Source organism: Simochromis diagramma, unplaced genomic scaffold (assembly GCF_900408965.1).
Source record: "Simochromis diagramma unplaced genomic scaffold, fSimDia1.1 OVJJ01000097.1, whole genome shotgun sequence".
Lineage (NCBI taxonomy): Eukaryota > Metazoa > Chordata > Actinopteri > Cichliformes > Cichlidae > Simochromis > Simochromis diagramma.
Genome location: NW_024387319.1, coordinates 1,601,583 through 1,622,888, shown reverse-complemented (window position 1 = coordinate 1,622,888; position 21,306 = coordinate 1,601,583). Strand labels below are relative to the sequence as shown.

The 21,306-nt window shown below is 43.9% G+C and overlaps 1 protein-coding gene across 12 annotated transcripts in view; it reads right to left on the bottom strand.

Annotated features, from left to right (window-relative positions):
- unm_hu7910 (un-named hu7910) overlaps positions 1-21,306 on the bottom strand; it is a 43,107-nt gene that overhangs the window by 11,285 nt on the left and 10,516 nt on the right. For 3 of the 12 annotated variants that reach the window (XM_040005256.1, XM_040005254.1, XM_040005251.1), the window contains exons 5-8: positions 19,509-19,553; positions 16,671-16,739; positions 3,390-3,443; positions 1,483-1,602 (exon numbers count right to left, since the gene is read on the bottom strand). In XM_040005256.1, the coding sequence (XP_039861190.1) occupies positions 1,483-1,602; positions 3,390-3,443; positions 16,671-16,739; positions 19,509-19,553 (288 nt within the window). Of the gene's footprint in view, positions 1-985; positions 1,022-1,482; positions 1,603-3,389; positions 3,444-5,066; positions 7,841-9,025; positions 9,071-9,155; positions 9,204-9,704; positions 9,744-9,828; positions 9,880-14,041; positions 14,183-16,670; positions 16,740-19,508; positions 19,554-21,306 lie in introns of those variants that run through there. The other 9 variants (XM_040005249.1, XM_040005246.1, XM_040005253.1 and 6 more) reach the window with 7 other exon arrangements.

Genomic DNA, 21,306 nt, shown 5'->3' with positions numbered 1-21,306 from the left:
CAGGACAGAAGCTCACTACCCAAGCACGGCGTCCCATCATGCATTGCACTGAAGGAATAAATGCAGAGAAGAAGAAGCAGAGCAGCGATGCAGCGTCCCTTCACTCCTCCAGCAGAGGGCGACCTGCCACATCTGGACTGTAGCAGCTACGAGGTCACGAACAACAAGATGAATGGGTGGCAGGTGTGTGGCGGCTCTTTTAACCTGCTGGGTGGATATCCTGGTCTGGAGCCGATTATCTCTCCAGAGTTTGGCTTAAAAAACAACAAAGTGTGACATTTTCATCGATCTCTCATTTGCAGTCCGCCTTAACTTCGATACAGAGTCTGCCCAGAAGGAGTGTGCTTCATAGAGCCTAACATGAACGACAGTTACAGCGCTGCAGTCTGCATCGGGCTGCAGCCAGCCCTGATACTGGGCGGCTGTTAATGTTTAAACGTGGCAGGTTTAAGTTTCAGAGCTCTAACGTGCAGCAGTCATTAAACAGCAGCAAAACAAAGACTCTTTCTGTTCCTCTCATGTCTCTGACTTAAGCACAGCTCATTCTATTCACTTTGGGTCTAATGATCGGCTAAACGCCTGCTCAGTGCCTGAAGCAGAGACACAGAAGATAACCATCACTGCCATAACTGCCATCTAAAAGTCTAGTTTTAGGTTCTGTTAAGCCGGCCTGTTCCTTCAATGCTGAACACATTACTTAAAAACCTCTGGAGGACTGAAGTCACAGAGCTCACTAATAAACTTCTGCGTGTGCTTCAAAGCTGCACAGGGAGCAGCGCTCCACTGATGCTCTCAGAGCTTTGTTTGATTACATCTTTTTAAAAGCTACAATCCAGGAAAGTGACACAAAAAGAACAGAAAATGGTGTCAGTCAGTGATAACTGCTGTGTTTTTGTTCTTCATATTAACGTGTGAAATGTAAACAGAAATACAGATGCAGGCGAAGGAGAAGGTGGAGGCATGCAGCAGCAGCAGCAGCACCAACCTTGGATTTCAGACTCCACATCCTGAGATCCAGAAGCTGGACCAACCACACACACACACACACACACACACACACACACACACACACACACAGGAAGAAGCCATAATGTTACCATCATGACATCAACAGGTGAGGGAGCCAATCAGTGACCTCACAGGTGTGCGGGGCAGCAGGTAACGTGAGCATTCAGACTCATACAGGTGCTGTGGATACGACGCGGCCACGCACAGAGCAGCTTCACTTTCAGCCACGTGGAGTCGACTACATGCTTTTATATTTTGTGTTTGTCGCTCTCAGTCAGGTTAGTCCTCATGTGACAAACGACTCGGGCGGGCCTTAAACTCTTCACAGACCTGCAGGTCTGGACTTTAAACCTTATTTTATTTTATCACCAGCTCAAACACTTTGTATGACTGATCTGCTGCTCCCAAACTTATTTCTCCTTCAGGTGACTGGACTGAATTTTTCCTTCATTCAGCAGACTTGCTCACGCGTACCTGATTCGCTCTGTCTGGGCGGAGTCACGGATGGCGCGGCCTCTGTCGGCTCGACGTCTCGCGGCTCTGCAGCTTGCTGATTGGCTGTTTCAGGCTTGATGGTTTCTTCAGTTTTTAACACTTAAAGTTTACAGGATAAAAAGAGGAATGACTGAAGTAAGATTAAAACATGCTCAGTGTAAACATCATGTGTGATTTATGACAGGTAAAAGCAGACAGTGATTATATTCTGAACACCCGTCAGAAGTCCAACATCCTCCTCCATCCTTTCAAATCCAGGTTAGAATCCAGGTAAGGAAGCCGCTGAGCATCACAAACGGCAGGACTATGATGTTTAAGAGCATTTATTTCAAGTCAGGTTCTATTTAGTCAAGCATTAAATAGACGCGCTTCTGCTTATCAGGGTTGCTGGAGCTTATCGTAGCTGTCATAGGGCGAGAGGCGGGTACATCCTGGACAGCTCGCCAGTCTGTCGCAGGGCCGACACACAGAGGCAGGACAGCACAGGACTGAGCGTCACCAAAAACACCGGAAGCAGATTTATTTATCCATTAAACTCATTTACTGGTTTTAGAGGTACTTTTGTAAATTAATGTTTAACTAAACCATAAACAGCATGCATGTATTATAGTAAAGAGTTATCTACTGAAGTTGAACTAGTGCCAGGTTGTACTTCCATGTAATACCAGTTTGTACCACAAGATGGAGCAAAAAGGTGAAAAAGTTGAAAACTAAGTTGAACAAATGTGTTTTTAAAGGAAAAACAAGAGTTTGTTGATGCTTTCTGACTTCCATTTTGATACAATTTAACTCTGTACAGTTTTTAATTCTCACAGATTTATAAAAATTGTGACGTTTGAAGTTTTTTCCAACTTTGAAGTGGAGAAAAAATAAGAAATAGCAGAAGTGTCTGTTTGTCCTGTCGTCCGGTCTGCACAGGAAACCGTTTTTGTTCCATGCAAGTGTGAAAGCAGCTTCATCCTGTTTGCGCCTTTCACAATAAAAGCCTCTATCTCCACATAAGATGTTTTAGGAAAGTGTTTACCACGGCGTCTGAGATAAACATTTGACTTCAAAAACATAATTATTGCCAGTCATGAATTTGGCCTGTACGGGGGTCGAACCCGTGACCTTGGCGTTATTAGCACCACGCTCTAACCTGCTGAGCTAACCGGCCACAGCAGTGTAGAGCTGACAAGACAAAATGACTTAAACCGAATCACTCAGACTCTAATGGCTGTAAATACTAGAAACCTATTAAACAAAAATACAAAAAACACTGCACTGGCTGTAAAAACACAAAGGCATAATTATTCATTAAATAGTGTAGTAAAATAATTAAAGATAAACTTATACAAAGTGTGGCTTTCATTCAATATTTCCTTCAAAATTTCTGCATTTAAGGAACCAAAAACCAAAACGAGATCATCTAAGTGCAAAAGTTAAAGATCTCTTTCAATAAATAAAACGCATATTTCTCTATAATACTGATGTCGACGTGAACATAATAAAAAGACATCAGTAGTTCAGCAATTTTAAACAATAGCAAAGAAAACGAGCGGTGACAGGAAGTACGCTGAGAACAAATCAGGTTTCCAGCAGAGCTCAGACACTAGCAGACTGGTTGTACTGGGCAGCTCCCAGTGTGGAGGAGCTCCAGGGTGGAACTGATATAGAACTTCAGTGTGAAGCCGGTCAGGCTTTGTTGGCAGGACACGGAGACGCTCGCAGGTCCAAATCCACAGGTGGGAATCAGGTCAGCTCCCAGGAGGTTTTCTCAGGTATCAGAAGAGAGTCAGCAGAGCCAGAGGGTGTGTGTGTGTGTGTGTGTGTGTGTGTGTGTGTGTGTGTGTGTGTGTGTGTGTGTGTGTGTGTGTGTGTGTGTGTGTGTGTGTAAGTAAACTTACCTGTTTGCTTCTCAGGTGTGTCTCCTACATGCAGCCTCTTTGCTTCTTTCAGTCCTGTTCAGTGTTCAGGATATAAATGTTTTAAAGACCACGCCAAGTTATTTACAGCTTTTTATTTGACAATTAAACGTAAAGCGAGCTCTCGTAAAACAGCGGCTTTCCTTCCAGATCTGATGAAATGTTAAATAACTGTTTACAAATCAGCTTTAAAGACTCGTTTAGACCATAATAAGCTTTTAAAAATGTCTGTATTTCTGATTTAAGGCCAACAATGAGGGACGACTGGTGTGAAAAAGTAGATATGTACACATGGGAAACTTAAGGAAAAATGCTTCTCCTCCCTTTGAGAGTAGCATACATAAAAACAAGACTGCAGCACTCAGAGAAGAAGATGGGAAATAGCAGAAGGAGGAAGCTCTGAATTGTGTGAACTTTTATAAACCTGATTTGGTTTACAGCCAAGTGTGACAGTGCCTTTAAAAACAAAAAGCGGGGTTTCGTTTTTAAGACGTTTAACCGACAGCAGCAGGGAGCTCGGGAGCGCCAGCACCCCGATAATCTTCCTGTGGAAGGAAATCTGAGCTGATAGGATCGAAGCAGCAAGCGCACGGTGAGCACAGAAGGAAGCAGTGGTGGCTCGAGATAGCACTGAGCAGAGGAAGAGGGATTCTGCCCTCGTTATTAATGCTCAACAGGCTTTGCTGTTGGACGGTTGGGGATGTTTGCATGTATTTTGGTTATGAATAAAAAACCCTCTCTGCACTAAGCAAAGACCTCCAGGGTCTGCAAGGCTTCACCTCAGCTAATCGAAGACCCTGAAGTGGACTTTTGGACCATGTTGATGCTCTTGGAGGCTTTTAATGACGCTACCTGACCAATAACATGCTGTGCTGCAGTGAGGTTATTGTACTAACAGACCATCCAAGAAGTCTGAGCTCCAGCTTTGATGAAAGAAATAAGTGTGATGCTTCCACAAATTCTCTGGATGCACTTGATAACCCGACTCCAGCCTCCTGCCCAACCTGAGACCATCTCCACTGCCTTTAAATAGCACATACACCTGCTCTGTGTAGGGACTGAAGCCATAACATTGCACCACGCTCCATCCCACAGAGCTAACAATAGCTTACACGAAAGAGGCTTTAACCAACAGGAAAGGAAGCACAGAGAACAAGTAAAAGCTCTCCACTTTGCCTATATGGGAGTCAAACCTGTGACCTTGTCAGAGTCAGACCTATTTGTCCAGCTCACCTCATGTTGTTTTTTTGGTGCTGGAAGGAGACACAGCTTCACAGAAGCATCAGTAGGTTGGTTAGCAAGATGCTAACATGTTCATCCGTAACAACACAAACCTAGTCGGCATAAAAAACATGAAACTTTGGCCCGTACGGGGGTCGACCCCGTGACCTCGGCGTTATTAGCACCACGCTCTAACCAGCTGAGCTAACCGGCCACCCTGCAAAGCAGCAATGAAATGAAATGTGACATTTGTTTGTTTCGTTATTCATAATCAAGCAAGTGAGAATAAGTCAAACAGCTTGCTTTCTACTGCCATTAAACAGAGAGAGGTAAGGAAACAAACGGGGTTTAAAAAAATTACACGAGTCTTTGTGTCTCTAAAAATGAACTCATATTGTAGCTTTTTCATTTTTATTAAACCACGAGAAAGAAACCATCTTAATGTGATGAGCGGGATTTATTCAGCAAACATTTTCTCACATTTTGGAGGAAAAACAAAATAATTTCAGAGGCTGTGAAAGTTTCTTTATTCAGCTCACGACACGTGACTTCCTGATGCTTCGTCACTACACAACAGTTATTACAGGTTATTTTAAAAGCCGGTGTCCTCGAACATCCTTCACCACTTAGATCCACTACATGACTTTGAACTAAAGCTCAAAACTTACAATTCAGACGCCTTATACTGGCGCTCATCCTTTGAGCAAAAAACATGATAAGAAAAACCATAAATGTCACCATCACATCATCAACCAAAGTCTCATAAAAATGAGAAAAACAAAGACAACATAAATCTCATGAAACTGGCCTTTTGAGAATCGGCCTGTTTCAAGAGGTCTGCAGCATTGAAAGAGCAGCAGTAACACAAGGGAAACAATCTGTGGGCCGCATCTGTAGATTAATGGTGAATTTGCCCTGAAGCCACGCTACTGCTTTCTGTGCATCAAATACAGTCATGTGTGAGTGGTTTGGCTTGAAATACTAATTTCTAGTTCACCACAGTTCCAGCTGTGTGGTGTCTGTATCACAGTTAAGACTGAAGACTCTGGTTTGAGTCCTTAATGAAGCTGTAATGTCCTGTAACTTTGTGAATGAGCAACAGAAGCAGAACACGTTGGAGGGAAAACATTTTAAACCTCTGTTGGGGATAAAACTTGAAGAGGGGTTTTTAATCAGATTGTCCGTTTGTATTTATTTAATTTACAAAGGAGACTCAAAACAACTGCCTGGATTGCAAAGTGTGTTCAGACTTGTGTTCAGCATCGTCTTTGCTGGGTGGTTACAAGACCTTCAAACCCCACCGAGTAGCTTTTCATCCGTTTCCCGAATATGGGAGCTGAGGCTGGCAAATCAGAGCCATGACCATTTGTGAGGTCATCACTTTGTGCCGTGAGGCATTTTCTTCTTCTCTTCTAAGACGCTCTTCTCTCTCCTGACCGCCGTCATGGTCACTCTCTCAGTTATCTCACCTTTCACCTGTGAACTGTTCAGCTTCCTCTCCGGTAGCATTCGTCTCTTTAAGCCATTTCCTTGTCTCACCACGCCCTCTTTCGCCAGCCGCTCCACCTCCATCTTCTCCTTTTCAGTTGTCTCCCGCTCTAGCTTCATCTTCGCTGCCCTCTCCAGTCTTTCCCGTTCCATCCTCTCCCTCTCGTTTCTCTCTGTCGTTTCTTTTTCTACTCTTTCTCGCTCTAATTTCTCCTTATCCTGTGCGACTCTTGCCCTTTCTTTGGCTAAGCGCTCCTTCTCTATCCTTTCCTTGTCTATCTTTTCTCTGGCGAGTCTGTCTCTTTCCTTAACAAGCCGTTCCCTTTCCAGTCTTTCTTTTTCTGCTTTCTCCTTGGCGATCTTCTCTTTCTCAAGTCGTTCCTTTTCTTTGGCGATCCTTTGTCTCTCCAATCTTTCCTTCTCCACCTTCTCCTTCGCAATCCTTTCTTTTTCCAATCTTTCCTTCTCCTTGGCGATCCGTTCCCTCTCCAATCTTTCCTTTTCTTTGGCGATCCGTTCCCTCTCCAATCTTTCCTTTTCTTTGGCGATCCGTTCCCTCTCCAGTCTTTCCTTTTCTTTGGCGATCCGTTCCCTCTCCAGTCTTTCCTTTTCTTTGGCGATCCGTTCCCTCTCCAATCTTTCCTTCTCCTTGGCGATCCGTTCCCTCTCCAATCTTTCCTTCTCCTTGGCGATCCGTTCCCTCTCCAATCTTTCCTTCTCCTTGGCGATCCGTTCCCTCTCCAATCTTTCCTTCTCCTTGGCGATCCGTTCCCTCTCCAATCTTTCCTTCTCCTTGGCGATCCGTTCCCTCTCCAATCTTTCCTTCTCCTTGGCGATCCGTTCCCTCTCCAATCTTTCCTTCTCCTTGGCGATCCGTTCCCTCTCCAGTCTTTCCTTTTCTTTGGCGATCCGTTCCCTCTCCAGTCTTTCCTTTTCTTTGGCGATCCGTTCCCTCTCCAATCTTTCCTTTTCTTTGGCGATCCGTTCCCTCTCCAATCTTTCCTTCTCCTTGGCGATCCGTTCCCTCTCCAATCTTTCCTTCTCCTTGGCGATCCGTTCCCTCTCCAGTCTTTCCTTCTCCTTGGCGACCCTTTCTTTCTCTAGTCTTTCCTTGGCGATCCTTTCTTTCTCTAGTCTTTCCTTCTCCTTGGCGATCCTTTCTTTCTCTAGTCTTTCCTTCTCCTTGGCGATCCTTTCTTTCTCTAGTCTTTCCTTGGCGACCCTTTCCTTCTCAAGTCTCTCCCTTTCTAATCTTTCCCTCTCTGCCTTCTCCCGCTCTGTTCTCTCTCTTTCTTTGGCAATGCTTTCCCTCTTAAGCCTTTCCTTTTCAGCCCTCTCGCTTTCCACTCTTTCTTTCTCCTGTTTCTCCCTCTCTGCCTTTTCCCTCTCCACCCTCTCTTTCTCCATTCTTTCCTTTTCTTCTCTAGCTGCCTTTTCTTTAGCAAGCCTCTCCATCTCCTTTCTCTCCTTTTCCAACCTCTCTGCCTCCTTTCTCCTCTCTTCACGTTCCCTCTCCTGTCTGAGTTGCTCCTCAGCCACCTCCAGCTCCTTCTTCTTCAGCACCCAGACTGCCTCCCTTGCTTCCTCCTCTTGGGTGAGAAAAGCCCTAATCTCAGCCACTGCGATGCGAGCGATCCTCTTGGCCTCCATCTTCTCATGGATCGTCCTCAACTCGTTCTTCAGAGTCGAACGCAGCATGGCGCCTCGGACGACGTGGTCTGAGGCTTGAGGTGAAAAGTCTTAAGATTACTGTCCACATGCTCACCACTACGACTCATTAGTGTGCTGGCACACAGCAACCAAGGAAATGTTAGAGATGCAGGGGAAGAGATGCAAGTCCGATGTTAGGGTCAATTTAAAAGCCACAAAAATGGGGTCGACTGTTTAAGACTTAGGATTATGTTGCTTTTACAAAACATCCACAGAGTTCAATTTATTAGAATCAAGGATTAAATTATCCCTGTGAAGAACTCGTCATTGTGTACGACGTGAGGCTCGTGAAAATCAAACTTTATCCGATTTAAATTTGGCTGATTTCACCTTCATGGTCGTTGCTTTCCTACCTCTGGGCAGCTTCCACTACTGCTGATATTTCCTGTTCTGACCGCTTGTACTTTCTCCACTGTCTCAAAACAGCAAAATCTTCAGCTTCATCTTGTGGAAGAGAACAAATTAATAGGGACAATTCTGGCGAGGTGTGGTCAGGCTACAGCTCCAGAGAGTGTAGGTGGGTAACATCTTAGAGGCAAAAATAAAAAAACAGTCGATTCGTCACACAGATTCCTAGTTCAGGCGTTTTCCTCTGAATGTTGTTCAGTTTAAAGAGTCGGGACTTTACAGTAAAGTCTGTCTGAATAGTCTTTCTCTGGGAGTTTAATTTCATGGCGCGCAAGTTGAAAAATGAAATAAAAAGTCTTGCTCGTGACGGACTAGCTTTGGGCTCGGACACAATAGACTCTTTGAGTCAGAATAGCTCTTTTAGTCTCTTGGTTGTAGCCAGAGACCCAGCAGTCATCACCATCTTTGCTCTACGACATGAAATTTGGGTCAGAGTTGGAGGACTGCGGTGAAATCACAGACAGGAGAGGGCAAGTAGCCACTTGCAGGGACGTCCAGTGATGGAAACAGTCCAGGGGTGCAAGGGAAGATAACCTTGAAGCTGATATCAGCCAAATTTTAAATGACTAAAGGGGCGACCACGATAGGTATAACTGACTGTGGGTCACAGCGGATATTCGAGGCTCCGGTGTTTACTATCCTAGCATGGGTTAACTAACGGTACCCTTTGCTGTCACTGGCAGTTGCTTCAATCACTTACGCCCCTAAAAATCACACTTTCTGCATTCTTTAGTTATAAAATTATACACAGTACAGGACACTCTGGACATGCAGTCGGCAGGTTTTAGTACCTCGAGTCGTGTTCTTCTTCTCAGTAGCCTCTCCTGTAACCTCTACTAATAATACACAGAAGGAAAAACAGCCCATGACACACAGCAGTACCACAAATTCAGGCACAAACCCACACAGAGGGATCACTACCTTCTGGGAGTTTAACCTCAGCATCAGTGGCCTTTAACACCTCATCTTCTATGAGGACAAACAAATCAGAGAGTTTGATAGTGAAGGTCTACTTGCTGATAACAGAAAGCCAAGCTAGCACAGCAAGCGGTGCAAACAACAAAAACTTGACAATAAAAGAAAACAGCGGCGATTTCAGGCGTCTCAGAGTGACTTCTGGCACAGAGTCTCTCTTTTGACTGGTTTGGTTATTCTGACTGAAACTAACATTTCTGAGCTTCATGCCTCACTGGTCTGAAATAACTTCAGTATAACAGTGTTACAATACCTTCTTGTAACACTTCAGTCAAAGCTGAGGATGTATCCACAACTTTTACTCGAGATAAACACTCTCAAACACGTAAAAACATTACTGTATTTAATGGTATTAGTGTATTTCAGAAGCACAAACAGAGCCACTAAACAAAGTCATGAACGACCTCCCTCTGTAACAAAAAGGCAGACAGTTAGAGAGTTAAGGCTGTTATGGGCTAGTTAGTCACTCAGCATCAAACGGAGTCGTGCAGATACCTTTCCTTTTCCCTCTCTTCTTCACCTCTTTCTGCTCCTCTGCAGGGTTTAAGAAGCAGACACACCTGTCAGGTGAGCGCACGGCAGGCTGTGAGCTCACACAAACACAGTCTCTGTACACTACCTTTCCTCAGCCTGTCTCTCCTCACAGCATGGCCTTTTAACTTCTTATCATCTGAACCGATGCACAGAATAAAAGGAAGGTAAACACAATCAGCTGTGACAAAAACAAATAAACAAATTATGCTCGTGCAGGTTTTTCCTGCACAGACGAAGTTTGTTGAACCTTAGGAGGAATCAGACCGAGATCTTAACAGGTTGTCTCCGAAGGTTCTCAGTCACCCAGGTCATCATCGTAGTCTAAGGAGCTCGGAAAGAAAAGCGTCTGGACTTCTTTAGTTTTGTTGAAGACGTTTCATGCGAGACGCTTCTTCAGCTCTAAGAGCAGCTGGTGGAGAGTCCCAGGATTTAAGCCCTAAAGAAGTCCAGACGCTTTTCTTTCCAAGCTCCTTAGACTATCTGAACAGGTTGTTAATCAGACTTTCAGTCATGCATAAAAGACATTTACAATTCAAGTTTCCATAAATAACAGGACTATTTAAAGACACTGCTGTTAAATGAGACAACAAAAATCCATTCAGGACATCATCCTTATGTTTCGCTCCCTAAAAGCAAATTATAACTGAGGTGAAGATGCTCTTATGCTTTCTTTACAACACCATATAATACGAAGGTTTGAAGTTCAAACACTTACAAGTTTAGATTTTAGAAAAATTCATATATTAACTGTTTAATCTGTTCACCGTCCACATTTTTTGTTGATAATTGGCGAAGCCTAGATGTACGAGGCCACCGTATAGAAAAGAATTAATGCGTCTTTGATCTGATCTGCACTTTATTACTCATCACAGGTGACCTGCATCCTCTAGGTCAGTGTTTCCCAACCACTGTGCCGTGGCACATAGGTGTGCCGTGAGAAATGATTAGTTGGTGATTAGTACTCTCAGTGACCAGCGTGAGTGACAGGCAGAACAATTACATTCTCTTCCACTAGAGGGCAGTACAGCTACTGACCCAGATGAAGGCCCTAGCTTGGGTAGTGGTCAGAAGAAAGCAAAAAAGGTACACTGGGGACAAACTGAGCCAATTCTGCGGTGCCTGATCCGTGGGGGGAAACGATCAGTATGCTGTTTGTGACATTTTTGCTCAGTGGTGTACAGTGTGATTTTTCTAATGTGAAATATGTGCCGTGGCTCCAATAAGTTGGGAAACACTGCTCTAATCGTCTGCAGCTTTGAACACAACAAAGCCCAAAAAGTGATCCAAAGGTCAGAGGTGAGAGGTCAAACATAAGATGTGCACATTAGTGTTTTACAGGCAGAGAAATATAAATGTTGTTAAAATGCACAAAGTGTTAATAAGAAAAGCACACAAGCAGCGGCTGATGACCACCTGATAGCTGACGTTAGGTTAACTGAAGCCAGATTAGGTGACGATATCGGGCTCTGTTGAGCCTGCTGTGCAGTGCAGGCATCAGAGGCAGCATCTGACCAATCAGAAACATGGACGTGTCTGCAGAGCGACCGACTCTCCAAACAAAGACAGAAGCAGCGTGTGTGCATCATGTATATTAATAAAGTTTATTTAAAGCCAGGAAGGGCTGTAAGCTGACAGAGTCATTACTATCACAGCTCTCGTGATGACACGGTTACAGCTAAAATGACATTAATGAATGTGAGATATTTTCTCTTGGTGACTTAACCCTTTAAGACCTACCATAGAACCAAGTCTGCCAGAGCTTATATTATATTTTTACATGCTGTGGAGCCATTTTTGGGAGCATTTCAAGTTGCTATACATCAATACAACCATTATAGCCCAAATTTTAATAATATGTATGCATTAAGTGCATAGTAATTACATAAATTGCAAAAAAGTGCAATAAACTACAAAAAAATTGAAAATCGTTTTTGTTTTTTTAACATATATTTCTAGTTAGAGAAATTTAAGGGGCTTATCCCTCAAAACTGTAAATACAAAAAAGTTGCACAAACTAGTTTCCCACCACAGGAAATTTATTTTGAGTGTCTTCATAGTTTTATTTTTGAAATCCACCAATTTTTATATACTGCAGGAAAAATGAAAATAAATATTATAATGAAAATTTGCAAAAAAGCAGCATATGCATCAAAATAAACTATTTCCAGCAGTGCAATATGAGTCCTAAGCATCCCAGAAACGACACAGAAAGTCATAAAGTCAAAGATAACTTTTAAAAACACCAGTATAGGCTCATGAGGCCCTGATGGTAAAAAACTACATTTCTGCGAAAATGACGTCACTTCTGGTTTCGGGCAGGTCATGGTGGACATGCGATAGTTCGTGCTGACGTCTATTCCAACGTAGGAAGTGTTATGAACAGCTGATCGGATCGGCAAAGCGTGTTTCTGGAATATTATGTTTTTGTTGCTGCAAGTGCTTTTTATGCAGTTTTTGCAAAGCTTTATGTGGAAGGAAACTGTGACCTAGGACAAGCTGATGGCATAAGATGTAAGTACAACTCCTCCGGTTCCATATGCAAAACAAATTATTGCGCTAGCTTACGTGGTTGCAGAGCTACCGGGATTTAAAAATAGTTGCGCAAAACAGAGCGTGCCCGCTCCGACCGGCTCTAAAGGGTTAAACCTGTGCAGAGTTTAGAAAGCAGGCCTTCAGCTGCAATCGTGCTGATGATAAATAGGGAACAAGTAAAGAGAGAAGTCAACACATACGAGCGGTAAGTGCTCTATTTTAGGATTTCATGCTGAGCTTATAGAACAGTGACCATGTTTTCACACCTAACAATCTTTGGTCCTCTTACGATCCACGCTCTGAGGGTCGTGGCAGGACTTTGGTGAGAGGTGGTGATTTCATACTAGCTGATCTCTTATCTCAGCAATAATCTGCTGTGAAGCAGGTGAGGCCAGCAGCACAACTTACCACAAACAGCAAACCTTCTTTCTAACCCTGGAAACTCCCGAGTGACCTCACAAAAGTCCGAGTTATGTTTCTGCGCTACTGGTATGAAATGACTGATCAATACGTAACAACGCAGAAGCACACACCACAAATAAAAACTACTCAAACGACAGATTTCTGATCAGTTTCAGCAACGTCGCCGTAAAGATTTTAAAACTGACCTGAAGGAAACCACGTGATGGACGCTCACATCACACCCCTGCTTTTTGTTACCATGTGCAGAGAAAATAATCACAACAGCTTATGGGCTCAAATGTGTTTGTGCAGTAAGTCCAGCACTTTACGATAAAATAAGTCATAAAAGGCAAACATTTATGCTGCGCACAAAAATGAGAACATAAAGGTGAATAAAGAGGATAAACGCCCTCTGTGACATCAAAGATCGTGTCCTTGAGTTTGTATAAAACTGACCTGTGACGACACACATTTAAGGATAACTGATTTTATATAACGCTTATACGGAGGACCAAAAATGTAAACATTAATTAACAAATTAAATGACTAATATGTTGAATATTTCACTGGTAACTGCATCATAAATTATACAGAAATGAATAAAGGTGTTTATAGTTTCAGAAAACGTGACAATGATTACTTTCCCTTTTGAATAAATTTAGTCTGAATTTTTCTATTGAATTATTTTTTATTTGTTTCCCTTTGACTGGTTGTCAGTGGTGTCTTGTAGTATTTTATTTCTGTATTGTGAATTATTTACTGGCTTGTTTACTTTGTTATCCTGGCACTTTCGACCCTCCGTACGGTACAGCTACAGCACCAAAGCTCTCGCTTTGTTCGCGGTCGGTCGCTTACGTCTTCTGTCTGTTTAAAAATGTTATCATGAATGAGAGCGGAGGTAACAGCTGGGTTAAATTCAAACTCGTTATCGTCCCTAAAAATGAATTTCCTTCAGTTTTCCTCCAGTTGCCACTAGCACCTGCTTTACCGTTTGACCTCTGACCTCACAGGACTTTTTTATCTGATGGAGAAAATCTGTTAATGTCAAACAAACGAATCCCGTAGATCGATCGTTATCTGGAATCCCTTCAGCCTTCAGCTCTTCCTGCTTGTGGTGTTTCGGATTTATTAAATTAAAACTCGGACCAGTCTGCCCTGTTTGGCCTCCTCCAATCATACTGGGCTACAGCACATCCCAGTCTGGTCGGGACCAGGCAGCCTCCCTACCGCCTGTGTCTCTGCTTCCTATTGGTTCTGGAGGTCCAGTATGACCCCTTTAACCTCCCCGTCATCCGAGGAGGCTGTCCCGCCCTCCTCCTCCTCCTCCTCCATCATCTCAGAGGCCGCCGCTTCCTCCTCCTCACCTGGCTCTAAGGGCGAGGACACTACGTCATAAAGGAAGGTGAAGAAGCCATAGATCCAATCAGAGCCCTCCTCAGCTAAAATATTAAGAACCTCCTCGAGCGACTCGGCATTCGCACTACCGCTGCCATCTTTGGTCAGGCCTGACGGAAGAGAGAGGAAGAGAAGAAAAGGGACGGGTGGAAGTGCAGAGGGATCAAAGGAGGAAATTATAAAGGAAAAGAAGTGGAAATGATGCGATGGAGGGAGGATGGACGGGGGGAGTAAACTGGAACAAAAAAGTGTGGTAAAATAAATAAATACAGGGTGATGAGACGGGACAAGAGAAAGATAGTGAGTTAAAGATGAATTATAGACATTTAATAAAGATTTTACTTCCTGTCTCAACCACGTCAGATGACCTCTGACACGACGTCCGCTCAATAAAAACGAACAGAGGCGGCCACGTTCCTGCTAAGTCTACTTCAAACACGACATCTATAACACAGCTTCCCATTAAGACTTCATACTGCCAGCGGATGCTATCAACACTCTGTTGTTATTTACAGGAGGTTGCAATACTTGCCTGGCCCTATCAAAACAAAGACTCAATACATTTCTTATTTCCAGTCATTTATCACCTGTTCAAACTCTGGATGTTTATTTTTAACAAAGTTTCAAACAATGAGTTGGAAGATTGATCTAAACACTCAGGTTCAAGCTGTTTTTTCTATTCTTAGATCTGTGTGATGTCACAAGGAGGGTTTTACCTGATATGGTCATTTCACACAAGCCCCACCCACATTGCTTAAAGGAAGCAGATACTATGGCTCAGATCAGACATAAGATGAACTGATGGGGTTGCCCACAGCCCAGACAAAGAAGGATTATTCTAAAGTGGGAATCATGCAAAGCTGCCGTGGTAGAGTCTGAAAACACCACCTCCTGTTTGCACTCTCGGTTACTGTCTTCAGTTTACTGACAACAAAACCTAAAAAAGGAGAAGCTCTCGGCCTCATAAATAATAAGACCATCTTTGAAGTGAAAGAGAGCAGAAAACTGATCTTTGAGATACATAAACAGGTTTCAAATGAAAACTTCCGCTTTTGTTGAAGGTAATGACAGTAGTTGAGAAACTCAAAGAAAAGTGTCCAAAAAAAAAAAGCTTCAAATCATGGAAACAGAAAACGATGCCTGCAGCTGATCCATTTCTACCTGAAGATCAGAGGCGGGCTGTGCTGTGGTTGGTTTAAACACTCGTTTTCAAACTGGAGACAGCTGCGTAATGAACTTCTCTAGTAGCCACAAATGTTCACAATCCTGTCGAGGTTTTGTAAAAGCAGCGTAACACTAAGTGCTAAATCTGAACCAGTGAAATAATGAACGGTGTTTAAGGCCCGTCTGAGACCTCAACACACTAAATTTAAGTAGAAGTGAGGGAACATGGTCTGGTTTTCTAGTTCTACTTAGGTATGGAAATATTCAACAGTGTCCCTTCAGCACTCTGATCACTGATGTTCTCTGTTTATTGTGCAGGATTTGTGAAACTCTTTGGCTTTACAGAACGTTTATCCTTCCATCCATTTTCTCCGTATGTTGTTCGAGGTCATGGTGGCAGCGAGCTGAGCCTCCCTTTCCTTGACCTCTCCTCGGACACACCCTTCAGCGGTCCCAAGCCCTCTGACACACATAATCTCTCCAGTGCGCCCCGTGGTCTCCACCCAGTAAGACTTGAGCGAACCACCCAATCTTAGAAGTGTCCAGCAGCAGCAGCTCGAGCCAGAGCGTCTACCGAACGACCTTCTGTCTCAGAGAAAGGCTGAAGGGCTGCTGTGCCAGCTTTCTGTGGCTTAGGGATTCGTAATAATATGCATATGTAATGTATAACTTAACCATGAAAGAGGAAGTAGAACTATGACAACGTACAAAAAGGCCAATTCTTATAACATCCAGATGTTCAGCTGATGTCTGTTTACTAATTACTTGAAGAAGCTTGACCATGACGTCCTGCTCTCATGTGGGAAAAGCCTCCCTCACTTTCTCTTCATGCTGGAGATCCAACCCTTACTGACTGTCTCATTTTTTCCCAACCAACCAGCCGACAATCAAAAATTTGCGCCGCGTAACTACACCCTGAAACATGACAACACGCCTGCTGTGCCTCACGACCGTTTAAGACCTTCCTCTCTTGATTTATAAATTCATACTTGACAGATTTTAGCAACCACCTGCAGGGACACTGATACAGTAGATGAGGCACTTCTTTGTGCCAGCGATGGACATTTAAACTGTCAGAACCCTGAGCTGCAGCTCATTTTCATTTATTTTTATTGCAGTTCTGCAGTCGTCTTTATATTTGCATGCTTCCCCTGTTTCACAGCACCGTCTGATCTCAGGGTTTTTTCCTCCATTAGCAATGGACTCGTGGCCCACACACTTTCATCTCTGAGCATCTCGTCTGCGTTTGCAGTCACGCTGCTGACTCTGTGTTAAACCTGAGCTTTGTGGCTTCCTGTGATGCTTCAGCTGGTTTTAAGCTCAGTTTATGTTCGACGGGTTAATCTCTGAATCCGAGGCACTGTCACACGTCTGTAAACCACATCAGGCAGGCAGAAAAGCGGGCAGCAAACAGCAAAATTAAAGCAGACTTGCCAAGCAGAACTTTGGCGTCCTCCACGTCAAAGTCTCCGTCTCCGTCTGTGTCGTAGGCCGTCAGTTTACCTGGAGGAGGAAGAGGAGATGAAGTTAGACCAACAAATTCTGAAAAACACGAAAATGTTCGTGCATGCAGCTACCAGAGTCAACTGCAACACTGTAAAGTTCTCTGTGTCTCATATTTTCTATGTGCCGCTCGTCTTGGATCATACTGAATAAAACTTTAAACCCTTGTTGTAAATTTTGGTTATTCTAAGAGTCGGATTCAAAGCGCCAGAAAAAGAAAGACAGAAAGGAAAAATGCTGATCTCTGTGCTGACATCACGGTGGCTACATCTGTGTCCATCCATGGTTTGCATTCACCAGTTTTGTTAAGATGGTATCAGTTCTCTATTTGGTGCCATTAAACCACAGCAGAGGAAGAAAATGTAATGAGAGGATGTTACTACAAGAGCTCAGGTGGTGAAAAAGGACAAAGGAAAATGTAACAAAGTGTGTTTTTGATGTTTTTCATCTTTCTGCAGGGATAAATAATTCGTTCTTTATGGTTTAGCTGCACATTAGTGAATCAGGCCTTCGGTCTTGTTTCGGTCGTTTTCTGCCTGATGCCGTCACAGGGCCGGCTTCAGAGTCACAGCAGTGATAAATGAAGCTCTGACCGGCCGGGTCAGGGGTCACATAGTAAAAGCTTTTCCACATAGAAGAACTGAAAGTGTCTCCTTCTACCTCCAAATAAAAAAAGGTAGTTATCTTCAGACCATGTGACAGAAACAGACTAAAAGCATCCTCTCTGGGTGCAGGCGGCGATGAAATGTGGCGGCCTGAGTTCGAGCCCGACCCGCGGGCCTCTGCTGTGTGCCCTCCCCCTGCTCTCTCTCTCCCCCCTTCCATGCCTGTGCTTCACTGCTGCTCTATCAAATAAAGGCAAAAATAGTCACAAAAATAAAAGCATGCATCAGTGTGTTAAAGTGCACAGAGGAAGTGTCTCTGTTAAAAGAGGAAGGATGTGGTGATGAGGAGAATTCTGTCTGTTATAAAGCAGCAGCCCCGCCGATCAGACCCCGACTCAAACCACAAATCGAAAGCATTTCAAATGCTGCTGTTTAGTTTGTGGACCTCTCAGTTAGCCGGACCACCAAAACCTATAAAACAGCAAAATATAAAACAAGCACCTTTAGTCCCATCATATTAAATATTAAAGAGAAGGCAGACATCTCTACCGCTGGCAGCTCAGAGACCAGGCCACAGGCAGGAGTAAACGAGGTAGACATGTCTCCTCGCAGGTAGGGCTGCCACGATTTGTCGACTAGTCACGATTACGTCGACTATCAAAATCGTCGACGACTGATTTAATAGTCGATGCGTCGTTTGAAGCTGGAATAAGTAGTAGGATTTAAGAGTGTAATAACGGACTGAAGCAGAAGATGGCAGCATTGCATGTACAAGGATGTCAGCTGCCGTTAAACCCCGAAGAAGAAGAAGAAGCAGCAGCTGTGTCCCAGAATTCATAGCGCGCCCCAGCGCAGTTTCCAACAATGGCGGCAGCTAGTTAGTTTTAATGTTACTCTTATTATTCTTTCTGGGTCACAAAATAAACGTTTAACATATTTTCAGGCGAGAATGTAGCTGTGTAAACCTCAAATATCTGCTCAGTTTATCAGGACACCACATATTTTCAAAAGCGCTCCGACGTTTTCGGAGATGTCTGTTACCCACTAGCTCGATAGCTAGCCGGGGGCTAGGCTCACTAGCGCAGTGAGAACACCGGACTCCCCGCAAATCGTTTTCAAACCCACCGCCGTCTTTCGCTACTCAGGTTAAATATATATGAGTCACTTAGATAACTTAAAATGTTATTGTTTGGCTTTTTTTTTAGTATTTTATTTGTTCCTGAGTAAATCGGTTTGGCTGAGGTTAAAGTTATAGTTTTTACACAGCTGAATAAACGTCAAGCAGACAGCTGATTATCAGAAGTGTGAGATGCTCGAGAATTTACTCCGGTGTCCTGTTATATTTTAGATAGCAAGGAGTTTATTAAAGTTCACCGAAACAATCTGCAAATTTCATTAAAATTTAATAAACTATCATCTTGACTTTATTTTTAGTTAGCACAGACCTGAAACACTTAAAGCTGTAAGCTAATGATAGTTATATAAGAGCAGATGCTGCTGGTGCAATAAGCTGTAGTTTTACGTCCAATGGATGCATGATCTGATTAGTCGACTAATCGCAAAAATAATCGGTGACTAGTCGACTATCAAAATAATCGTTTGTGGCAGCCCTACTCGCAGGACAAGATAAGATTTGAGCAGAGACACTCAGATCTATGAGAGAAGTGAACGAAACAGAGAGGAAGTCATGCAGGTAACTACGGCTCTGCCAGTTCCTGGATAACAGCTGCTCACCTGGAGTGTTTGCTATGGATGCTGGCTGCCACGTGGTAACCAACAGTGTACACGCGCAGGCGGCCTACACTCAGACATGCGGCTGTGTTTACAGCACAAGCAGACACAAGGTGACCACCTCGTTTACCACCACTGAAAGTCACCCGGGAATTCACAGAACCGTAGTTACCAATGCAACTTCCCTTACATTAACTCTCTGTACAATCTGGCAGAGCTCTGCCTCTAATCAAACTCTCTTCATCATCTTGGACACAACTTCACAGCTGCTGTTTGTTCACATTCTGTCGAAGGTTCATTTTAAACTATTTTAAAAGCAGAAACGTGATTCTTCCACCTGCAGCTTGCAGTCACAGTGGGCTCTGATGGAATCAGGGTGTAATACGATGGATGGGGATGTGTAGTTATGGCGGGTTAAATGTTGAGACTGTACCTTGTAAAACTTCAGAAAAGTTCATACGAAACTCCTTAGCTCTGGCTGCGTGCAGAGATAACACAGAGAGAAGAGGAAGAAGAGGAGGGAGGAAGAAGAGGCCACAGGAGGTTAAAGCATTGCAGAGTCACTGTTTAGATCAGCACAGTCATTACAAACAGTTTATGGCTCTGCTTTACAGTGAAACACCTCCAGCAAAGTGGGAGGCTTTTATTGTGAAGGGCCGGGATGTAAACATATGACATATGCACCGTTTACACAGCAAATAAAGACTTTATTACACAGATCCCGCTGCACAGAGGAGATATCAGCCTGTAAGGCTTCACCAGTCACTCTGCTTTACAGTGAAACACCTCCAGCAAACATTAAACAACCTTTTCTGCTACAATCTTCTCTTATTTACAAAATGCAGTTTGGTTCATTTAGACAGCAGCAGACTTGTTTTTGTCCCCGACCATGTTTTAAACCGGTCTGCCCAGTGAGTCACGTTATCGAACGATGGTTATCAGCATTAGAAAAAACAAACCTTCCAGGACACGCACACACACACACACACACACACACACACGCACACACACACAGCACAACCACACACACACACACACACACTACTAGCAACACACCCACAGACACACACACAAACGTACACAACGTAAACACGCACCCGCACACACACACCCCACGTACAACACACACACACACACGCACGCAACCACACACAAGACACACCCACACAAACACAAACACACACACACAACACACACACACACACACACAGACACACACACAGACAAACACACACGTACACACACACACAAACCCAGAACACACACACACACACGTACACAAACACACACGCACACAACGACACACACACCACACACACACCCAAAGTACACACACACACGTCACACTACACAAACACCGTACACACACACCACACACACACACAACACGTACACACACACACACAGACACACACACACACACACACACACACACACTCACACACACACACACACACACACACACACACACACACACACACACGTTGCGTGCTAGCTGCAAAAACAAGTACAACCACAAATTCTGTGACTCTGCCACAAAAAGCAAAAAACAGCAGCTGTCCCCATTAAAGTTGTTTGTGCACTTTCCCACCACTTCCAGCACACCTGACTGATTCAGTGAGTCTTTGCTCTGTACCCATCAACCTGAATCCAATTTGGGGACAAAGGTAAACGTGGCAGAGAGGTGAGGTGGCGAGCAAAGTGCTAGCGTGGCCAGCTCATTTAGAAACATATATTTTTTTGTAGCTGGCTGTCGGTCACTAGCATAAAATCCCAAACTCAGTTGCCTAGTTAACCCTCTAATGTGTTTAATGCACCCTCAGAAGCAGTGTTGGGACTAACGCGTTATTAAGTAACGCGTCACAGTAACTACGTTATTATTGGTAACGAGCACGGTAACTAGTTATTATTCCAAAACTAGGAATGCGTTACTCGTTACTGGGATAACTGGGCTCGTTATTTGTTACTTCGTGTGGTGGCTATCGCGGAGCTTCCACAGATTCAATAACATTAGTAAGTGGTGGAGGCCAGCAGGTGGAGGAGGGAAGGGGAGGCAAGAGGAGAGACCCGAGGCGGCCGCCGGTCCGAGAGTGTCAGGTGAAATGAACTTCAGGTAAGAAGTTATGACCTGCAGTGTATCTGGGTCAGATATGAACCAAGTTTAGGTGGAGTTTATTTTCGTTGTGTTGACTTTTTCCGTACTGCGTGCTAGCTAGCATGACGGAGTTTCT